This window comes from Myiozetetes cayanensis, unplaced genomic scaffold, assembly GCF_022539395.1.
Source record: "Myiozetetes cayanensis isolate MyiCay16 unplaced genomic scaffold, myiCay2020 scf6-25, whole genome shotgun sequence".
NCBI classification, from domain to species: Eukaryota; Metazoa; Chordata; class Aves; order Passeriformes; family Tyrannidae; genus Myiozetetes; species Myiozetetes cayanensis.
In genome coordinates this window covers 42,606,185-42,623,105 of record NW_026087853.1, presented here as the reverse complement: position 1 = coordinate 42,623,105, position 16,921 = coordinate 42,606,185, and the positions used below count along the sequence as shown (strand labels likewise).

Sequence of the window (16,921 nt, the reverse complement as noted above, 5' to 3'; positions counted from 1 at the left end):
TTGCTGAAGAATTAAGCTTTCATCCCCCAAATCCACTTCTTAATGCTATGGTAAATCAAGAGAGGAAACAGAGGAACACAGGCAAATCAAGCACTTAATGTGTAATGCATTTTTGCATCTTGATCATGTTTATATATGCAAACTGATCATTTGCATTTTTTAGTTAACTTGCTACTCTATGGGACAGTGTGCCTGTCATGTGTGTCCATGGCCTCACCTGGGTCTGTCTGCTTATTGTAGTGTGGGCTTATGTGTATCAAAAATTAGTAATATAAGTAACTGTTTAGCATCACACAGCTGTTAAAATGCATTTACAGAGCTTTTATAAGTAAGGGCAAGGTTATCTTCTTCAACAGACTTCACCACGAGCTGTTTCAGGGCCATTACTTCCTGTAGAGTCTGGTTAAGTGGTGGAGATTGGCTAGAAAGCTGTTACTGTGTGACTCTCAAGTCAGAAAAGCCTCTGTGGGTTTCCCTCAGCTCTCAGCATTTGTTCCCTTCTCGAGAGAGGTCCTCACATGTGGCTGCCCCATTCCACCACACTGCCCTGTCCTGTGTGCTCTCTCAGCATACACACACATGCCATTGTGATTTAACATGCTGTTCAAAATCTGGGTTAGTGGCTTTGATGGTACAGTGAGCAGTGCATCTGGAGAACGATGGATTCAGTCCAAGTTTTGAATGTACAGATGTCCCAGTTGTTAAACACAACGTGCTAGTGAGTGGTGTTGCTGTTTCTGCACAGAAGGCAGGGGTTGAAAGACTGAACAACTTAAAATGAGGGAAAGAATACCACTGAGAGAAGCTGGCATTTCTGTGACCCACATTACCTGAGGTTATAAATTCCAGGCATAGACGATTGAAGTTTCTCCCTTTGTACTTAAAATTTCTCTGTCCACTTGAATTTTAGGGGAACTGTGTGAAGTTCCACTGACAAAATCAGAACTTCACTAGGAGAGAAGAAAAATTTGACTTTCTGCTGCCCATCTATGTGAATTAGGGACTCTTCAGTTGATTTGTTTTTTGCCTGCAGATACATATGGCTGTTTTCTTTCTATTGCAGAAGCAACCTACTAAAGCAAATCCACTCATTCAACTCTCAAGTTGAAGATAATGGGAGAACAACTGTTAGAAAACAGCATCCTTGATCAATTTATTAATAGCCATGAGCAGTCACATGAAGAGTTTCTAAATACATTCACCTATCTTTTGAAAGGTATGTAACTTCCCAAATCTCCCCTTAGAAACTGCAGACAGAAGGGAAGGTAAAAAGAGAAGCAGTAGTATCTAGTGTTTTTCAGCTACTCACTTGCTTTGTGACCTTAGGCAAATCCTTGTGATGTGTTTGTTTCTCTGCTCAGCAGTGGGAACCCTAAGGACAACTTTCCTTAGATTGGTTCACAGACTGCTAAGGTAGGTCTCTACAGGTGCATAACCATGGGGGAATTATGCTATGGAAGGATAGATGTTTCCTAAGTATATCCTGCATTGCTTTGCTTAAAAAGTTTCCATAAAAGAAGAGCCTAAATAAAGTACTTAATAGTATGAGATGGCCTGAGATTAGGGGTGTGCAAAACTTTCACAGGTTTACTAACACTAGCTTGCTGTGCTATGCCTGTGTGTTTGCCTTCTACAATGTGATTGCCTTCTGTGATGAAACATCTACCTGGAGGGATGAGGGGAGAGCAGTGGATGTTGTCTACCTCAACTTCAGCAAGGCCTCTGACATCATCTCTTACAACATCCTTGTAGACAAACTCAGGAAATGTGGATTGGAGGAGTGGACAGTGAAGGGAATTGAGAACTGGCGGAACGGCAGAGCTCAGATGGTTGTAATCAGTGACACAGGGTCTAGTTGGAGGCCTGTCACTAGTGGTGTCCCCCAGGATACAATTCTGGGCCTAGTCTTGTTTAACTTATTCATTAATGACTTGGATGAAGGAGCAGATGTGTCCTCAGCAAGTGTACTGACAACACAAAGGTGGGAGGAGTGCCTGATACTCCAGAGAGCTGTGCTGTGATTCAGAAGAACCTCAACAGGTTGGAGAGTTGGGCAGAGCAGAACAAAGGCAAGTGCAGGCTACTGCATGTGGGGAAGAATAACCCCAGGCAGGAGGCTGGAGGCTAACCTGCTGGAAAGCAACTCTGTGGAGAAGGACCTGGGGGTCCTGGTGGAAAACAAGCTGTCAGTGAACCAGCAGTGTGCCCTTGTGGCCAAGAAGGCCAATGGTGCACTAAGAAGAGCATTGCCAGCAGATTTAGGGAGTGGTCCTGTCCCTCTAATCAGCTCTAATGAGGCTGCATCTGAAGTGCTGTGTCCAGTTCTGGGCTCCTCAGTGCAAGAGAGATGTGGAGGTCCTGGTGCAGGTCCAGTGAGGGGCGACAGAGATGATTGAGGAACTGGAGCATCTCACTTAGGGCAGGCTGAGGGAGCTGGGCCTGTTCAGAATCACGAAGATAACTGAGAGGGGACCTCATCAGTTTGTATAAGTATCTGAAGGGGAGGTGTCAAGAGAATGGAACCAGGCTCTTCTCATTGGTGCCAAGCAATAGGATAAGAGGCAAAGGGCAGAAACATACACAGGAAGTTCCACCTGAATATGAGGAAGAACTTCTTTACTGTGCAGATGACCAAGCACTGGAACGGATTGGCCAGAGAGGTTGTGTTGTCTCCCTCACTGAAGATACTCAGATTCTATCTGGATGCAATCCTGTGCAATGTGCTCTAGGATGACCCTGTTTGAGCAGGGAAGTTTTACCAGATGACCCACTGTGGTCCCTTCCAACCATACCCAACTGTATCCATTCTGTGCTGAGCTAACAGGTAACTTGGATGAAGGCACATCAGATTAGATGATTAGGCTGGAAAGGTCTCGTGCTCTGCAGATGAAATAAAAGGTGGTGCTTGACCTTGATCTCAGCATTGCTTAATTACAGGATTGAATTCTGTAGCTCAGGTTTATTTCTTTTAGCTGTGTCAAGTCCAGTGCCATAAAAATAAAAGCAAGCTACTCACAATTCTCTTTACCACCACTTTGCACTAAAAATGATGTCCTCATATTATTGCAGAAGCACTGTATTTTTCAATTACATCATGTGGCATGCTCCATTGATTGGCACTTAGAGGTCTGTCTTGTCCTTCAGGCAGAACTAAGTCACAGGCACTGAGCAGAAAACCACTGGGGGAGTTGTAGCTGCCACAGAAATAATCTTGAGGCAACCTTCTGTCTCTCTTCCCTATAAAAAATAGAAGAGCAAGGAGACACTGGGGAATGAGATAAGAAGATTGAAAATCCGCTTGTGGCCTTCTTATATATGATTGATACACTGGGGATAGCTCCTATCATAGAAGCATGCTGCTTGTCATGATGCTACTTGCAAAAAGCCTCAGCATGTGTTTCTGTCACTTTTCACTGTTGCATTTGCCACTAAAATTGTATAAAAGGTAGGGCTTTACCTGAATCAAATGCTTAGAAATGCAGGTATGATGGTATCAACTAAATAACTCAGCTTGTTTTCCATTCACCTTCATTTTCCTTTAAAAATACCCAAGGTTGTTGTTTGCATTATGACCTAATGACCCGCAAAAATTCCACTTAAAGCATAAGGTATTATAGCATCAAAGAAGTGCAAAATATTTTTTAAAATATCCTATTGTTAATTTCTTAATTTTGCATTTGAAAAATAGTCATTTGACTTTAATTTTTTTTTTAAAGCAACTTACCTGGAGAAATTTTGACTTTGATGTGATGAGATCAGATATTTACTGTGGGGTTATATTTGTGGTTACTGTCAGGCAAAATCTTACTATTTTCAGATTACCTCTCTGAATTTGGCCTTGATAATAGCATTGACCCCCACACCAAATCTTTGTACAATGAGTATTTATATAAGAATTTGCAGTCCTGCTTAGTAAGATACGGAGATAGCTATTTCTATACACAAATAACCAAGTGAAAATATATAGGAGGTCTTTTAAAAAAATCCTTGGAAAACATTGTCATCTGATAGATTTTTGTTTGTCATAACATTGGAAACAGAAGACCAACACACAAAACTAATCGGATCCCACTGATTTCACAGGGTATATATATATATATATATAATTCTAAATTTCTAGAATTTGTCACTCGCGTATGAACCTATCCTAGTCTGTATTTGGAATTGCAAGGATATTTTCCCCAGCATCTCCTAAGAATCTGATACCCTAATGATTGTTTAACTTTTCTTCATAAATTACATTTGCACACAATATAACTATAAAGAATATACCTTGAGTATAAAGACCCAAGCATCCTTGACTGTTCTGGCCTAGCTAAAAAGAACCCTTTGAGGCTATAAGTAGCCGGAGTGACCCCCTATGAACGTATGAGGATCTTCTGCTGAGAGAATAGTTTCATTCTTATAAATATGGGAAAAATGTCAACGAATTTTTACACTCCTCACTTCCATTTGACTTTTTATGAATTGCTAACATCCTAATCAAGAAAATCACAGTTTGAGAATGTTTTTTTGGCATCTGAATGCTTGACTTCTGAATACTTCATTCTTCCTGGTGCTATATTTTAAAAGATATTCTCTTAGGTCAAATAGAACAAGATCTGGAGTCAAAATAAGTCCTTCTAAATTCTGTGTAATAGATATCATAGCATGTGTATGGTTGGACTATCACACAGATAAGTTATAACTTAGTTGGACCATAAAATTATATCTTTGATACGGGAATTTAATCTTCCTGATTAAAGTTCCAAAAACCCCAATGATTTTGTTCCTTAAATTATGCTTGGTGCAATGAGAGAATGAGAGTTCATAGACTAATTGACAAGTAAATCCTATAGTAAGACTTTTACCTCCCATCTACAGATCTGATGGAACATGGATAAATATACGTAAATGTATTTTTAAAAGTCTGACCTCAGCATTTGAAACATATATACTCCAACAAAACATGACCTCTATAGCTTGAGTACATAATATTTAAAAAGCACTTCCTCTATAAATGGAAGATTTTTAAACCCCTTTTTATTGATTCTGTAATGGATGGGCAGTTGAGGGCTAGGTTAAGATTCTAGTAAGTCTCTTATTTTTCCTACTTACACCATCCAAAGTGTGTTTTTTGTCATAAGGATAATATTAACAAGATGAATAGATAGGTTAAAGGTTGGTGAACCCTAGGGAATATAATTCAGCAATTAAAGCAGAGATTCAGAAAGATGAAATTTTTCATGCTCACTCTAAAGTTTTGCAGAAGTTTTGCATCTGGAAAAAAAAAAGACCTCCTCTTGTGCGAAGTCAGAGCAAAGGTACTGGTAAAAGGAATAAGTTTTTTACTTATTTATTTTAATACATTCATTTGTGCTGTTCTTAGAATCCCTGAATCCCCTTATGCTTATGCCAAGTTATATATTTACTTTTGTTAGTTTATTCTTTTATCTTTGAGTATAAAAACAACCTGATGATAAAACAATTAACTGGCATTTGTCTTGAGGTTGCACAACTCCACTATGTTTTTTAAGTACAGAGAAAAATTTTAAGAGTGGTTTATTTATTGTGCAGTTAAAGAAGCCTCAGAAGAGCTGGATGTACAAAAGAATGGGTGATACAGATTTCTGTAGATGTGATCAATCTTCAGAGCTACACATTTCCTAGAACAACTTCAGAGAATATCTTATGAAAATACACCCAACCCCACTTTTGAAAAAATTCCCACAGAGTACAAGAGTCTCATTCAAATCATAGGAAGAGTGTTTGAAATCTGGTGGAGAGAACTGTGATGTCAAAAATTAGAAGGCAGCATCTGCTCATTTTTCTAAACTCAGAGGAAGAATGGGAAATTCACTGGAGCATAAAATATTTCATTCAACCATCTACAAAAAAACTGCTGAAAAAAAACCCCAAATCCTCCAGGCTTCAAATTCTTTGTCTAGATTTTAAGTTACTCCTTTCCCACTTCTGGAAATACGGGATTCTGGATCAGTCAGCTGCATAGAAAAATGCTGCCATTAGTAAAATTCTTATCCAAACCCAAGTTTATATTTGTATTTTTTCCATGGTTCTGGGCAATTGACCACAGAAATTAAATCAGTTCCATTCCTGCAGTTTATTTTACTCTGTTTCATATACCTTACACTGCCTGGCAGCGCGTTGAAGTCCAAGGACTTTGATCAGACCCATCTAAGCAAACCAAACCTTTGATATAAACTTCATAACCTCAGTGCTATTGTTTTGATGCTTCTGTGCCAAACAAACTGTCAAGTGGAGAAAGTCTGAAAGTGACTGACCACTTCTCTGCTTCCAGGTGGCCTGTGAGAGCCATTTTCTGTGTTGTGATCAACAAAATCGCCCAGTGAAGGCTGGGCAGTGTATTCAGTTCACAGTCCATTTGATGGTAGCTGTCTGCTGCTTTTTTCGTTAATCATATTTAGGAAAAACAGTAACTTTCAGCTTCCTGTGTGTCAGTGGAGGCACTTTACAAATGTGAGTCTTCACAGCAGAAAGCACAGCAGAAAACTATATAAGAAATGACAGTAAATTCACTTTAATTTTAAAAATGGACCAGTAGGACAATGCTAACCCCAAGAGAAATTTCAGCCTATGAGTGTATTTTCCAATAAAAGCAACTAGACAGTTCAATAAAACTAATTAAATTAATCTGTCATCCCTAGGGAACTTAAACAGGGCATGAAATAGTGGAACAGCATCAATTCAGAGCTTTTTATTGATGTGTTGTGTTGGATCATTTGATAGAATTGGTTGGGAGACAAAATTTGCAATTTTCTATTGATCATAAATTCAGTAGCTATCTCTATGTAACCTTAATTCGATATACTATAAAATCAAACATCATACAGAGCCCCTAAATGTAGAAAAAACCCCAGACACAGAGATGCAAACTTAATAGATTATTTTTGAAATAATAACAGCTGATCTGTTTTATGGATATTTTTTGTCCTGGTATTTGCTGTGCAAGAATACTTCATCTCCATTGTATAGACAGAAAAAAAATATACCTAAAAAAGGGAAATGACTTGTGTTCATTGCATAGTAGCTCACTGGCAGCACCAGATGAGGACAGAGCACTCAGACTCCTGGAAACTTGGTTAGCCCTTCAACAATAGTGCTTCCCTGATAGCAGTTCTTTGTTTTTTTCTGTGATGCCTTTATTAATAAACAATTTCTAAAGATTGTTTCAGATCAAAATAAAAAAAGCTTCTTCATTCTCTTGCATAACTTCGATTTTCTAGAATGTAGGAAAGGGAGATATTTCATGATTTTGCTGTTGATACTTTGATAAAGGTTCCATCATATGGTGGCATATTGGCAGTGATGGAAATCTGTAGTGCTATAAAAAGCAGTAACACAGAATGAACTCTTGCTATACCTCATCACCTTGTCTTGAAAGGCATCGAAGTGTGCTAAATGCAGCTGTTGGCTTAATTTCATGTCATTGCAATGAGGTGAGGAAGCTCTCTTTTACAGATGTGGAAATGACATAAAGCAAATAATGTCAGAGATCAAAGCTATATGTAGTGACTTAACAGGGCAATCAGGAAACAGAAATCAAGTGACTTCACTTCCAGTTTAGTGCTGAACTCTTTATAGAATTGGGTGCTTTTTTGTGTTCAGTATAAAATCAGATACAATTGCCTAATTTCAAGAAAGTAGGTATTTGCCTTTAAAAAAACCAACCAAAACCAGGCCTTTTAAGAATGCTTTAATGTTGTGATTATAATGTCTGAAATCAAGCGTTTTCCTGGGCAATCTGACATTTTATTAGGTTGTTCCCACCTGCTGTAATCTTTTTATGATATTATTTGTTAAGAAAGGAATACTTTGCATGGAGATGTCAGATGCTTTTAATTATATACAATTCACTTGTTTCTTACAGCGCTTGTCAACTTGCCTACTAGTACTGAATTCTTCTAGGATGCAAATACAGAAAAAGTTTTTATAATTGATTCTGCCCTGATTTATTAGTGTATCTCCTACTCTTTTAAAGTGCTCCCGACCTATGTGTTTAATGTAGTTTCCTTGTGCTGAGGATGACTTTAAGCACATTTGTGGTTTCTTTGACTTTAAGAAAAAAATAAAGCAAGTGTAACAAATGCAGCCCTTATTTAAGAAATAAATACATTCTGTTTTTCTTAGCTAAGTTTCAATGTATGGCTTAGTGTAGCCAAAACTCAGAAGTCTGGAGTTCTTGTACACTGAAATAGTATTCTCCAATTAGTTACTGTCTAATTTAAAGCTCTTCTTAAAGTGTCCATGAAATGCAATTTATGAAATATAGCAGTATTTACATTCTGCAAAGGACAGTGATTTTCTGAAGCTATTGGAAGCAGGCCTACCTTTATCTACTGGAAAAGTTGTTACAGCTTTTATATCCTGATACTCTCTCAAATTATAGTTGCAAAATACTATCAGTTGTACAGCCTGTGCCTTTGTAAAACTGTGCTTTTCCGCCTACCGCATAAACACACTCTATTGTTAGAACTCGAAATCTGCTCTAGTATGTTGGCATTGCTTGGTGGTGATAGATATCATTTGATCCCTGGTAGATACTAAGAGGTGTAGCTCCCTTAATAGGACTGTGCTGGTTAATATCAGCTGAGGATCTGATCTAGTGTTTCTGTCATGGTTTTCTGAATCTTTTTTAAGATTGTATTTCATCTTTATCTGTTGGAAGAAGTGGGATTTTGCTTGTGAAGGCTACTGAAATGATCAAGTGCACATTTTCCTTGGTGTTTAACTGACTGCATTAGTGTTCAACTGGAGAAGGTATCCAGCAATAACACTGTTGAACTGTGGAAGAATCATACTTATTTTTAAATGATCAGTTGGTGTGAATGAGGTATAAACAGGAAATATTGCCCCTTTTCTAACACTGAGACTATTTAAAGCACAACAGACACATAGATATTGATACAGATAAACACTATATAAAACCAGAACACATATTTTCATTAAGTAAAAATAGAGAGAGACTGTTAGAGTAAAAGAACAGTTAAACTTCTGAAAATTAGGAGTTCAGTTTTAGAGAAGTATTACTGTAGCTCATTAATGTAGAGCAAGCACGTGAGAGTGGCTGAAATATACTTGAGAGTAGCAGTCATTCATCTAGAGCTTAGGACATAAATGCTGCACCAGCTGAATTTTTGTGTTACAAACATTAACTTGCACACTTAGGGAAGTATTTTAGTCAAATTATTTTCTTTCCTGTATAGATCAAGTTTGACCGAGGAGTTCTGCTTCTTCAGTGCTACTCTGAGATCATTGTCATTGAAATTAGTGAGGATTTTGGTGGAGTAAGATTGGAATGGGATTTACAGGAATGCAAGTAGTTAGTTAGGGATAGACAATTCAAGTGCTGAGGGTGGACAGATATGATTCAGTACCTATGAAGCATCCCCTGCCTCTTTGGGTGGCAGCAGGAGACTGTGCCCTGAGACTCTTAATACAGGACTATGTGATGAAATTTAGGTGCCTGAATTGCCCATGAATTGCTCTTACTTATGGACAGACATATAGTACCCTAATACTGAAATCCTCCAGGTACTTACTGTATGGGTACTTGGAGTTTTTGTGATGAAAACTTGGACAAACTGCATTGATTTACAGATATTTATACATATAAATACGTGAAAACAGGAAAGATAGCTGGGGAACATAAATCAGAATGGCTTTTTTAGGCTAAGTAACTTCAAAACACTTTGTTCTGTTCACAGCAGGACAACATACAAGCAGAGGGAGGCTGAAAGTTTTGGTTGGATTATTGCAGAAAATCTGCAGGCTGCTTTGATTGTGTTATCAAAAATTGATAGAAGACTTTAAAAAGTATCTTCCCAACAAATTGGATTTTAAGCCCTGAAATTTCTTTTTTTACCTCTTACAGCTTGTCATTTAGTGTAGATGAACTCAGCACTGTACAATGGTTTACATAGTTATAAATAGGTAAATACAGGTACTTTAAAGTATTTTAACACCCTTGTGAACATGTCAAAGTGATACTTTATAGAAACATTTCAGTGACAGTCTTTGCTCTTGTTTTAAAATGTGGTTGTTTGCTGATGATGGGTTTGAAGAATGGAGATAGTGAATGAACATGAAATTTGTACTTGTGACCTCTGTTCAAGACAGTTATTATACTACTCTGAATAAAATTGTTCTTTGTTCAGGAGTCCTGTACAAAGTCACTGTAGTATTTGAATCCCAAGTGTTTCATCAAAGCATAACTTGGAAGGGATTTAGGGGATTCACAGGCCTTCTGGCTCTCAGTCCAGGATTTGAAGACAAAGAAGTAAATTGGAACCTGTAGTAGTAGCTTTCCTGTATGGTTTTTTTTGTTGTTGTTGTTTTATAGTTAAAGGGGCGTGTTTATAATTCTCAACCAGTTTTTGGTTTTGGAATGAATTAATTCAATTGAAAAGCAGGTGGGAAATATCTGGTAGTTTGTATTGTTTTGTGCAGTGTCTTATGCAAGCCAGGTTTTCTATGTTATGTTACTGATTGCTCTGTCTGGTCTGGCTTTGAAATGTTTCAGACCATGATACTTTTATCATTCTTCTGGGGCTACTATGTCATCTAATAGATTTCACTGACAGTAAGTTTTCCCTGATAATATAGGGAACTCTCTTTTCTGGTTTTGTGATAAGTGAATCCAATATTCTTTGAAAGATGTGAGTGATCAGTTGAAATTTTCAAAATATTCCCTCCAAATTGGAAGACAAAGAGAATTTTAAGCAATATAGAGGATAGATAGCAGAAGAGAAAATAATTTATCAAGCTTGATATACTTTCTGATACAAACATGTTTCTGAAGTCTGCACCATACTCTTCGGTGACACACAATTATGATGGATACTACTCTTGAGAGACTCAGATATACTTTTCTAGAGACCTAAGTTGGCTTCTTACTTCATTTTTAAGATACAGACAGTAACTTGTCTAAAAAGTGAGACAAAATCTGTCTGCAGGATGAATATGTGAATCTTTCCATCATTTCAGCTTTCTTCCTCTGCTACATTCTGTTATGTTTGTATCCCTTATTTTTGATTTAAGTCACATGTTGTAAAGGCCGGTGTTCTACAAAAGGATCTTGGCAGGTTGAGAGCTGTGACTGTGAATAATGAGTCAATTATCACTTAGTCAGGGAAAGGCAGAGTGATCCGCTTGCTGGCTTGAATGTGATCCTTCCTTCTTCCCTTTTATTTTTCAGAAATAGGGACAAAAATGGTTGAAATTCAGAACACTAGCAAAGAAATATAGCTGTGCATTTGTCTGTTACTACAGATTTTAGTTTTTTTAACTTTAGAACAACTTATGTGTGTTGTTTTTAATTATATTTTATAAGATCATGACTGTTGCTGTTTCAAGGGAGACAGTTACGTTATACATACATTGGGTTGTAGGTGTCAGTAATTACTCAGGACATCTGAAGGTGGATCTCACTGGTCCTGAGGCACTGTGCTTGAGGCTAGCAACATAATTTTTAATTTACCTCCCCCCCTTCAATTTACATGGCATGGTCTCATTATGCTCATGGTTGCATATTGATATTCTATCCACGGACTTGCTTTTAACAACTGCTTTGGGGTTGCTTAGACATTTTTCTTCTGAATTTTTCTTCACTTGTGGTCATGAATCTAGTATCACAGTTGTGACTGTTTCATCAAAAGTAATGTTTAATATTCTGTAACCCAATAACTCTGCAATGGTCTTAACCAGAAAAAGGTTTCTGACAAAAGTTTATGACTGATCTCTTAGGAAAAGGGATAATGCTTCTAACTGTAGTCTGGAGTTGGTAAATGGCACATAAAGACTATGAATGCACTTGATTTCTTACTAGCTCATTTAATCTATCTAGCTTTTTAGCAATGACAATAGCTCAGCTGTCCAGAAAATGTATATCCTAATAAAGGAAGTTTGCCAGCTCATATGTACTGACTAATTATAGCTGCACAACTATGTGTCATAGGTCTTTTGATGCTAAAAGAGATATTATTTTTGGAACCTGTATTTTCGAGAAGAATGATCTGATTTATATCCCAGAAGAATGACCACAGTGGTATCCGAGATAAGCATGGGCTACTGCAGGAATATCATGTTTATTTGGAGTCTGTCATCTGTATGAATTATGTTGCTGATCATTCCATTGACGATTTCTTTTGTCTCTCTGTTGGTCTGGCTGAGAAAATTGTATGGCTTCTGGAAGCTTTTTATCACTTCTCATACATAAATGCTCCTGGTGTGCACAGGGAAGATACTGAATCCTCGTTCCCTTGTTACTCTATAGATCTGCAGATGTTTGGCTGCAGTAATTCACCAATATACACTTACCCTAAAATTAATATCCTTTCATGTCTTATCAGTCTTTAAGACAAAACTTGCAAGTTCTTAGTATAAAACAGGATGTCCATCCATGCTTTACTACTACAGTTAGAAAAAATTGAAGCTTTTTGAGGTAGCTGTCTAGTTCTTCCTATGAAGTAGGGTGACAGAAAAAGTATCTTCAAATAGTGGATAACCATTTTACCAGTCAAGAATTTAAAAGAGGGTTTCTTGTCTAATGCTGCTTCATTTCCATGGCTTGAAAAAGAGAGTGTGTAGGAGGAAGAGATTGCTCATATGTACTTCTGTATCCAAATATTGTCTTAGGAAAGTACTTGCTAAAAAAGTGGGGAGAAGCCACATGTCATTGAGTCCTGGGATTTAGGAATTATTCAGAGGATCCATCTGTGATGTGAACATTAAAATCTGTTTGCTAGATTGCTCTGGTCTGGTGCAATTTTCTGTCTACGAACCCTGACTCTTATATAATAAGAGTGTGGACTTCAGGTTATGCCCAGACTGCCAGCCCTTTCTATGTGTCATAGTAATGGCAGCACAGAGCTGTCCCAGGGGATTAAGAACTCTTTGCTGTATGGCTCAGTGTAGTAACCCCAAGGGCATCATTAGTACTCTCCACAAGAATTACTTCAATGCTTGTAACATATAATTATGCTTTAGAAATGCACTGCAGTGGTTTTTTGTTTTTGCAAAGTGGATTTTTCAAACTAAACCCAAAAAACTTCATTAAATGAGCATTTGTTTTTCATTAAGAGCATATGGTGTGAAGTTTATTTGAAGTGATTGTCCTGTAGCTGCTCCATATTCGATAACATGACTTTTAAAAGAAAAAGTGCTGTGTTTTTATTTTGGCCATGATTATTATATTTTTTGCCATGTTGAAGGGCAAACATCCATACATCCATACATGCACAAACTTGTCTGAAATCAGCTCCTAGATCCAGCCAGTACTGTTGTCATTTCATTTGATGACCACCTAGATGAAGCCTAATTCTTTGTGCCCTGGGGACCTGGCTGGTAGGACAGTCAGAAGCACTTAGAGTTGTCTTAACTTGCTGTTGTTGTCCAAGGAGTTGTTAAAGGTCTGAAAGATGTCAGAAGTTATCATTGAAATACTCAGTTCTGTTTCTGAACTTACCTATTTTCAGTGAGGACTCAATTAGCCACTAGTGATGAGTAAAATAAGACCAAGAGAAGATCTTCTGTAAATACACTGTCAAAACATTTTTCCAGTCTGTCTTTCAAGACCAAAGGAATTTCTTAAGGGAACAAACGCTGCTTAAACATTGGTATTTGTTCTTTAATTTCTGGACCTAAACTTTTGGCAATGAAGTATCACTGGCATACTGCTGTTTTTTAGTCTGATCCCAATAAAAAAGTATTTAGTCCCAAAATTTTCCCCTCAGATTACTGAGCATTCTATAGCTGTTAAACACTGAAAGCAACACTGTGTAAAGAAATCAGCTGAAATGAGGTATTCTACTAAAGACACAGGGGCTGAATGATAGGACCTGTCAGCGTATCTCATCCCATGGCCCTGGACTGGTGGAGGTTCTAGTGGTGGTGTCCATGGACACCCAGGAGCTCTGTGAATGCTGACCCTGGAGCAGCCAGAATCAGTATCAACTCTGAGAAGAACTGCCAAGGCTCACTTCTGTACTAGACAACATGGGCATTCACTTTAGTGGTTGTGAGGTTCAGACATGAACCTACTGATAGCCAGTAGAAATAGTGTGATACCAAAATATTGATGTAAATTACTCCGTTTGTGGCCTTGATCATCTCTGTACTATGATCAACATCAGAGCCATTTCATGTGCCTGGTCAGAAGGTACATCATTGATTAGTTATCTCCTTGACAAGTCAAGTGATTTTGTAAGCCCAGATCCCATGTAATCATTGTCGATTGACTTTTAAAATGAGAGATATAAGTGTTGGGAGTGTGTGTTGGTGTTGGGGAATGAGGGAGGGTTTCGGGTTTTAATGGTAAAAGTGTACATCTGAAATAGCTGTGTGCAGTTGCCATTGGGCTGGTGTATAGTGGTGTCTCAAAGAAGAGACTCTCTTCATATATACTGGTGTTTGCAGTGTCAGCTGAAGACATGGGCACAAATGTTATGTGCCGTTTTGTCCAGAATTCAGAGAGATTTAAATAAAGTTTTAGAATAAAAGCTAAGTTGTAACTCTATTGTCTTGCTTTTTTGGCTATTTCAGCTCTTGGTTGATTTTATAAAGTTTTCTGTATATTGCATAAGCTTTTGAGACAATTAAGTCTTCAGTATGGAGGAACAGGTGATACTCTATGCACTTGAAGTTCAAACTGAATATTCGGTTTTATGATAGAGGCTGCAAAATACTTGTTTATGTTGCGCATGGAAGCTCTGAGCATGAGAGGAAAAGTGAATGTGTAAAATAAGTCAATATTAGATCTAATGAAATACATGTTTCTTTTTCTTGGGTAGTGCATTATGTCATCTGATCTGACGTGATTCTCCTTGCAGAGAAAGAGGGGAAGACAATTCAAGGAAATAAAGTGGACTCCTTAAGAAAAATATTTTCTTCTTCTGAATTATCAAACAGAAATAAACAGAATGGCTCACCTGAAAGAAGCAAAGAAATGTGGGTTTCTCTTCCATCACAGATGCCAAATAAGAAGGAGGTAAGGAGTTACGACTGTCCATGTGGGCAGGCGCCACATTCGAAGAGATGAAAATATGAAGAGATAAACTGTTCAAATGTTAGAGGCTAGTGGTATTTATCTGATCCGAGGCAAATATTTGAAATACTGTGTAAGTGTTTAATGCTTAGAGAGGCACCTGCAGGGATCGTGTTTGGCAGTGGCATTTGCCCTGCTGAAGAGCTGCCATAATCCAACTAATAAATAAGGTGCCCTGTAATGAGCCATGTGATGCTTTCACTGAAGACTGCAGTTAGCAGTAGAGGTTGGCAAAAAGGAAAAGAAATCTTGTGAGTATGGATGCCAGCATGTAGAGATTTATTTTGTTCTTTGTTGATTTTAGGACATATGGAGTTCTGTGTTACCGAAGCTGGATTACTTCAGATGCCTAAGTAAACAGTAGGCAGGCCAGAGGCGTTTTTAATCTTCTAGAACATATGAGATTAGGGATTTAACATGTAGGGACAAGAAAACAACAGGCATCATCTGGAGAGAGCAAGATGGAAATCTGAGTCAATTTGTTAAGAACTTCTGCCCTCCTGCCTGAATAACAAGTAACAAAGCTGTGATCTAGTCTGTAGTCAAAATTTCCCTTCATTAAACTTTTTATTACAAAAGAAGTAGCAGGTCCTTTTGTGCAATACACAGAGCAACATACTTAAGTATCTTCAAATGGTGGGCCTGCCAGGCCTCAGTCAAAGAGCACAGAATGCCATTTTCCTCCCCACTAGGACATGGCTTTGAGGTGGAATCAAGCAGGGCTTTTAAAATAATCACATTCTGTCAGTTAATTGTGTAATAATAATGACAAGTCTTTTTAACACTTTTTTCATGAAGAATAATGTTGCTTCATTGGGATAGTCTGTCTTTGGGTCTCTTAAGTCACTTTAAATTGTCTTTCTGCCCCATAAAGCAATGTGGGAATTCCATTATCCTTTTTGTGATGGAACATGTTAATGCTTGTGTTTGTATCTAAAAAAAAGCTTCAAACATGGCTGCACATTTTTGCCACATTTGCAGTTTAAGAAACAAATACAGTGATAGTAGAATGCATCAGAAAAATTGCTAGTGTAATAGCAGGAGGAGGCTGTAATAGGGTAAATTGACCACTGTAACCTTTAAGCCTGTCCTGAGGAAAGGAAAGAGGGGGAAAAACTGCTGTTGAAAACAGTGCTACTCTAAATGCTGCTTTTTAGGCATGTTATGGTTACTTGCATTGTTGTTCCAATTGATTCAGTTGGAACTGGTCCTGTTTAGGTTTTCAGGGAAATACCTGCATCTATTCTATTTTCAGAAGCATTACATTCACTTCTTAAAAATTTTTATATACAACATATATAAAGATGTCTGAACACAGTCTTGAGTAATGTGTTCTAGGGGACATTGCTTGAGCAGGGAAGTTATTCAAGGTGACCTCGAGTCCTCTTTTCGAACCTTACCCATTATGTGATTCTGTGAACTGTCTGTGTGTAAATCAGTACGAGCTTTGACTTACTTTGGTACTGGTTTGTGCACGTAGGTATTTCTGCCTATCTACCTGCAGACAACGATGAATGATTTTTGCTTTATTAACTTAATGAATTACTTGCAATTTGTTGATGTATTTCTTTCCCATCTGTGGGAAAGAGCAATGATAGAAATATGAATTTTTTTTCAAATGTTAGTGAGTATGTACTTTTAAAGTGTAAAGGTTATATAACTCTTGATGAGAATGTTGTCAAATCAGGTTGGAAAAAATTATCTAAGAACATTTCTAATTAATTCATAGAAACACAGAAGACAGCTCAGTGCATATAGTAAGTCTTCTGTGGTAACACTATTTACACATAGGCTGAGAAAGACCTTTCACTGTCATTTGAAATGACAAATGCCTTTTCTTGTGGTACGTTTTAGGTAGTT

At 37.6% G+C, this 16,921-nt stretch overlaps 1 protein-coding gene across 1 annotated transcript in view; it reads left to right on the top strand.

The window, feature by feature from the left end:
• The window catches only part of IFTAP (intraflagellar transport associated protein), a 42,505-nt gene that overhangs the window by 11,297 nt on the left and 14,287 nt on the right, over positions 1 to 16,921 (top strand). The window contains exons 2-3 of the mRNA XM_050336167.1: positions 1,064 to 1,216; positions 14,847 to 15,004. Coding sequence (XP_050192124.1) covers positions 1,114 to 1,216; positions 14,847 to 15,004 — 261 coding nt within the window. The 5' untranslated portion in view covers positions 1,064 to 1,113. The remainder of the gene's footprint in view (positions 1 to 1,063; positions 1,217 to 14,846; positions 15,005 to 16,921) is intronic.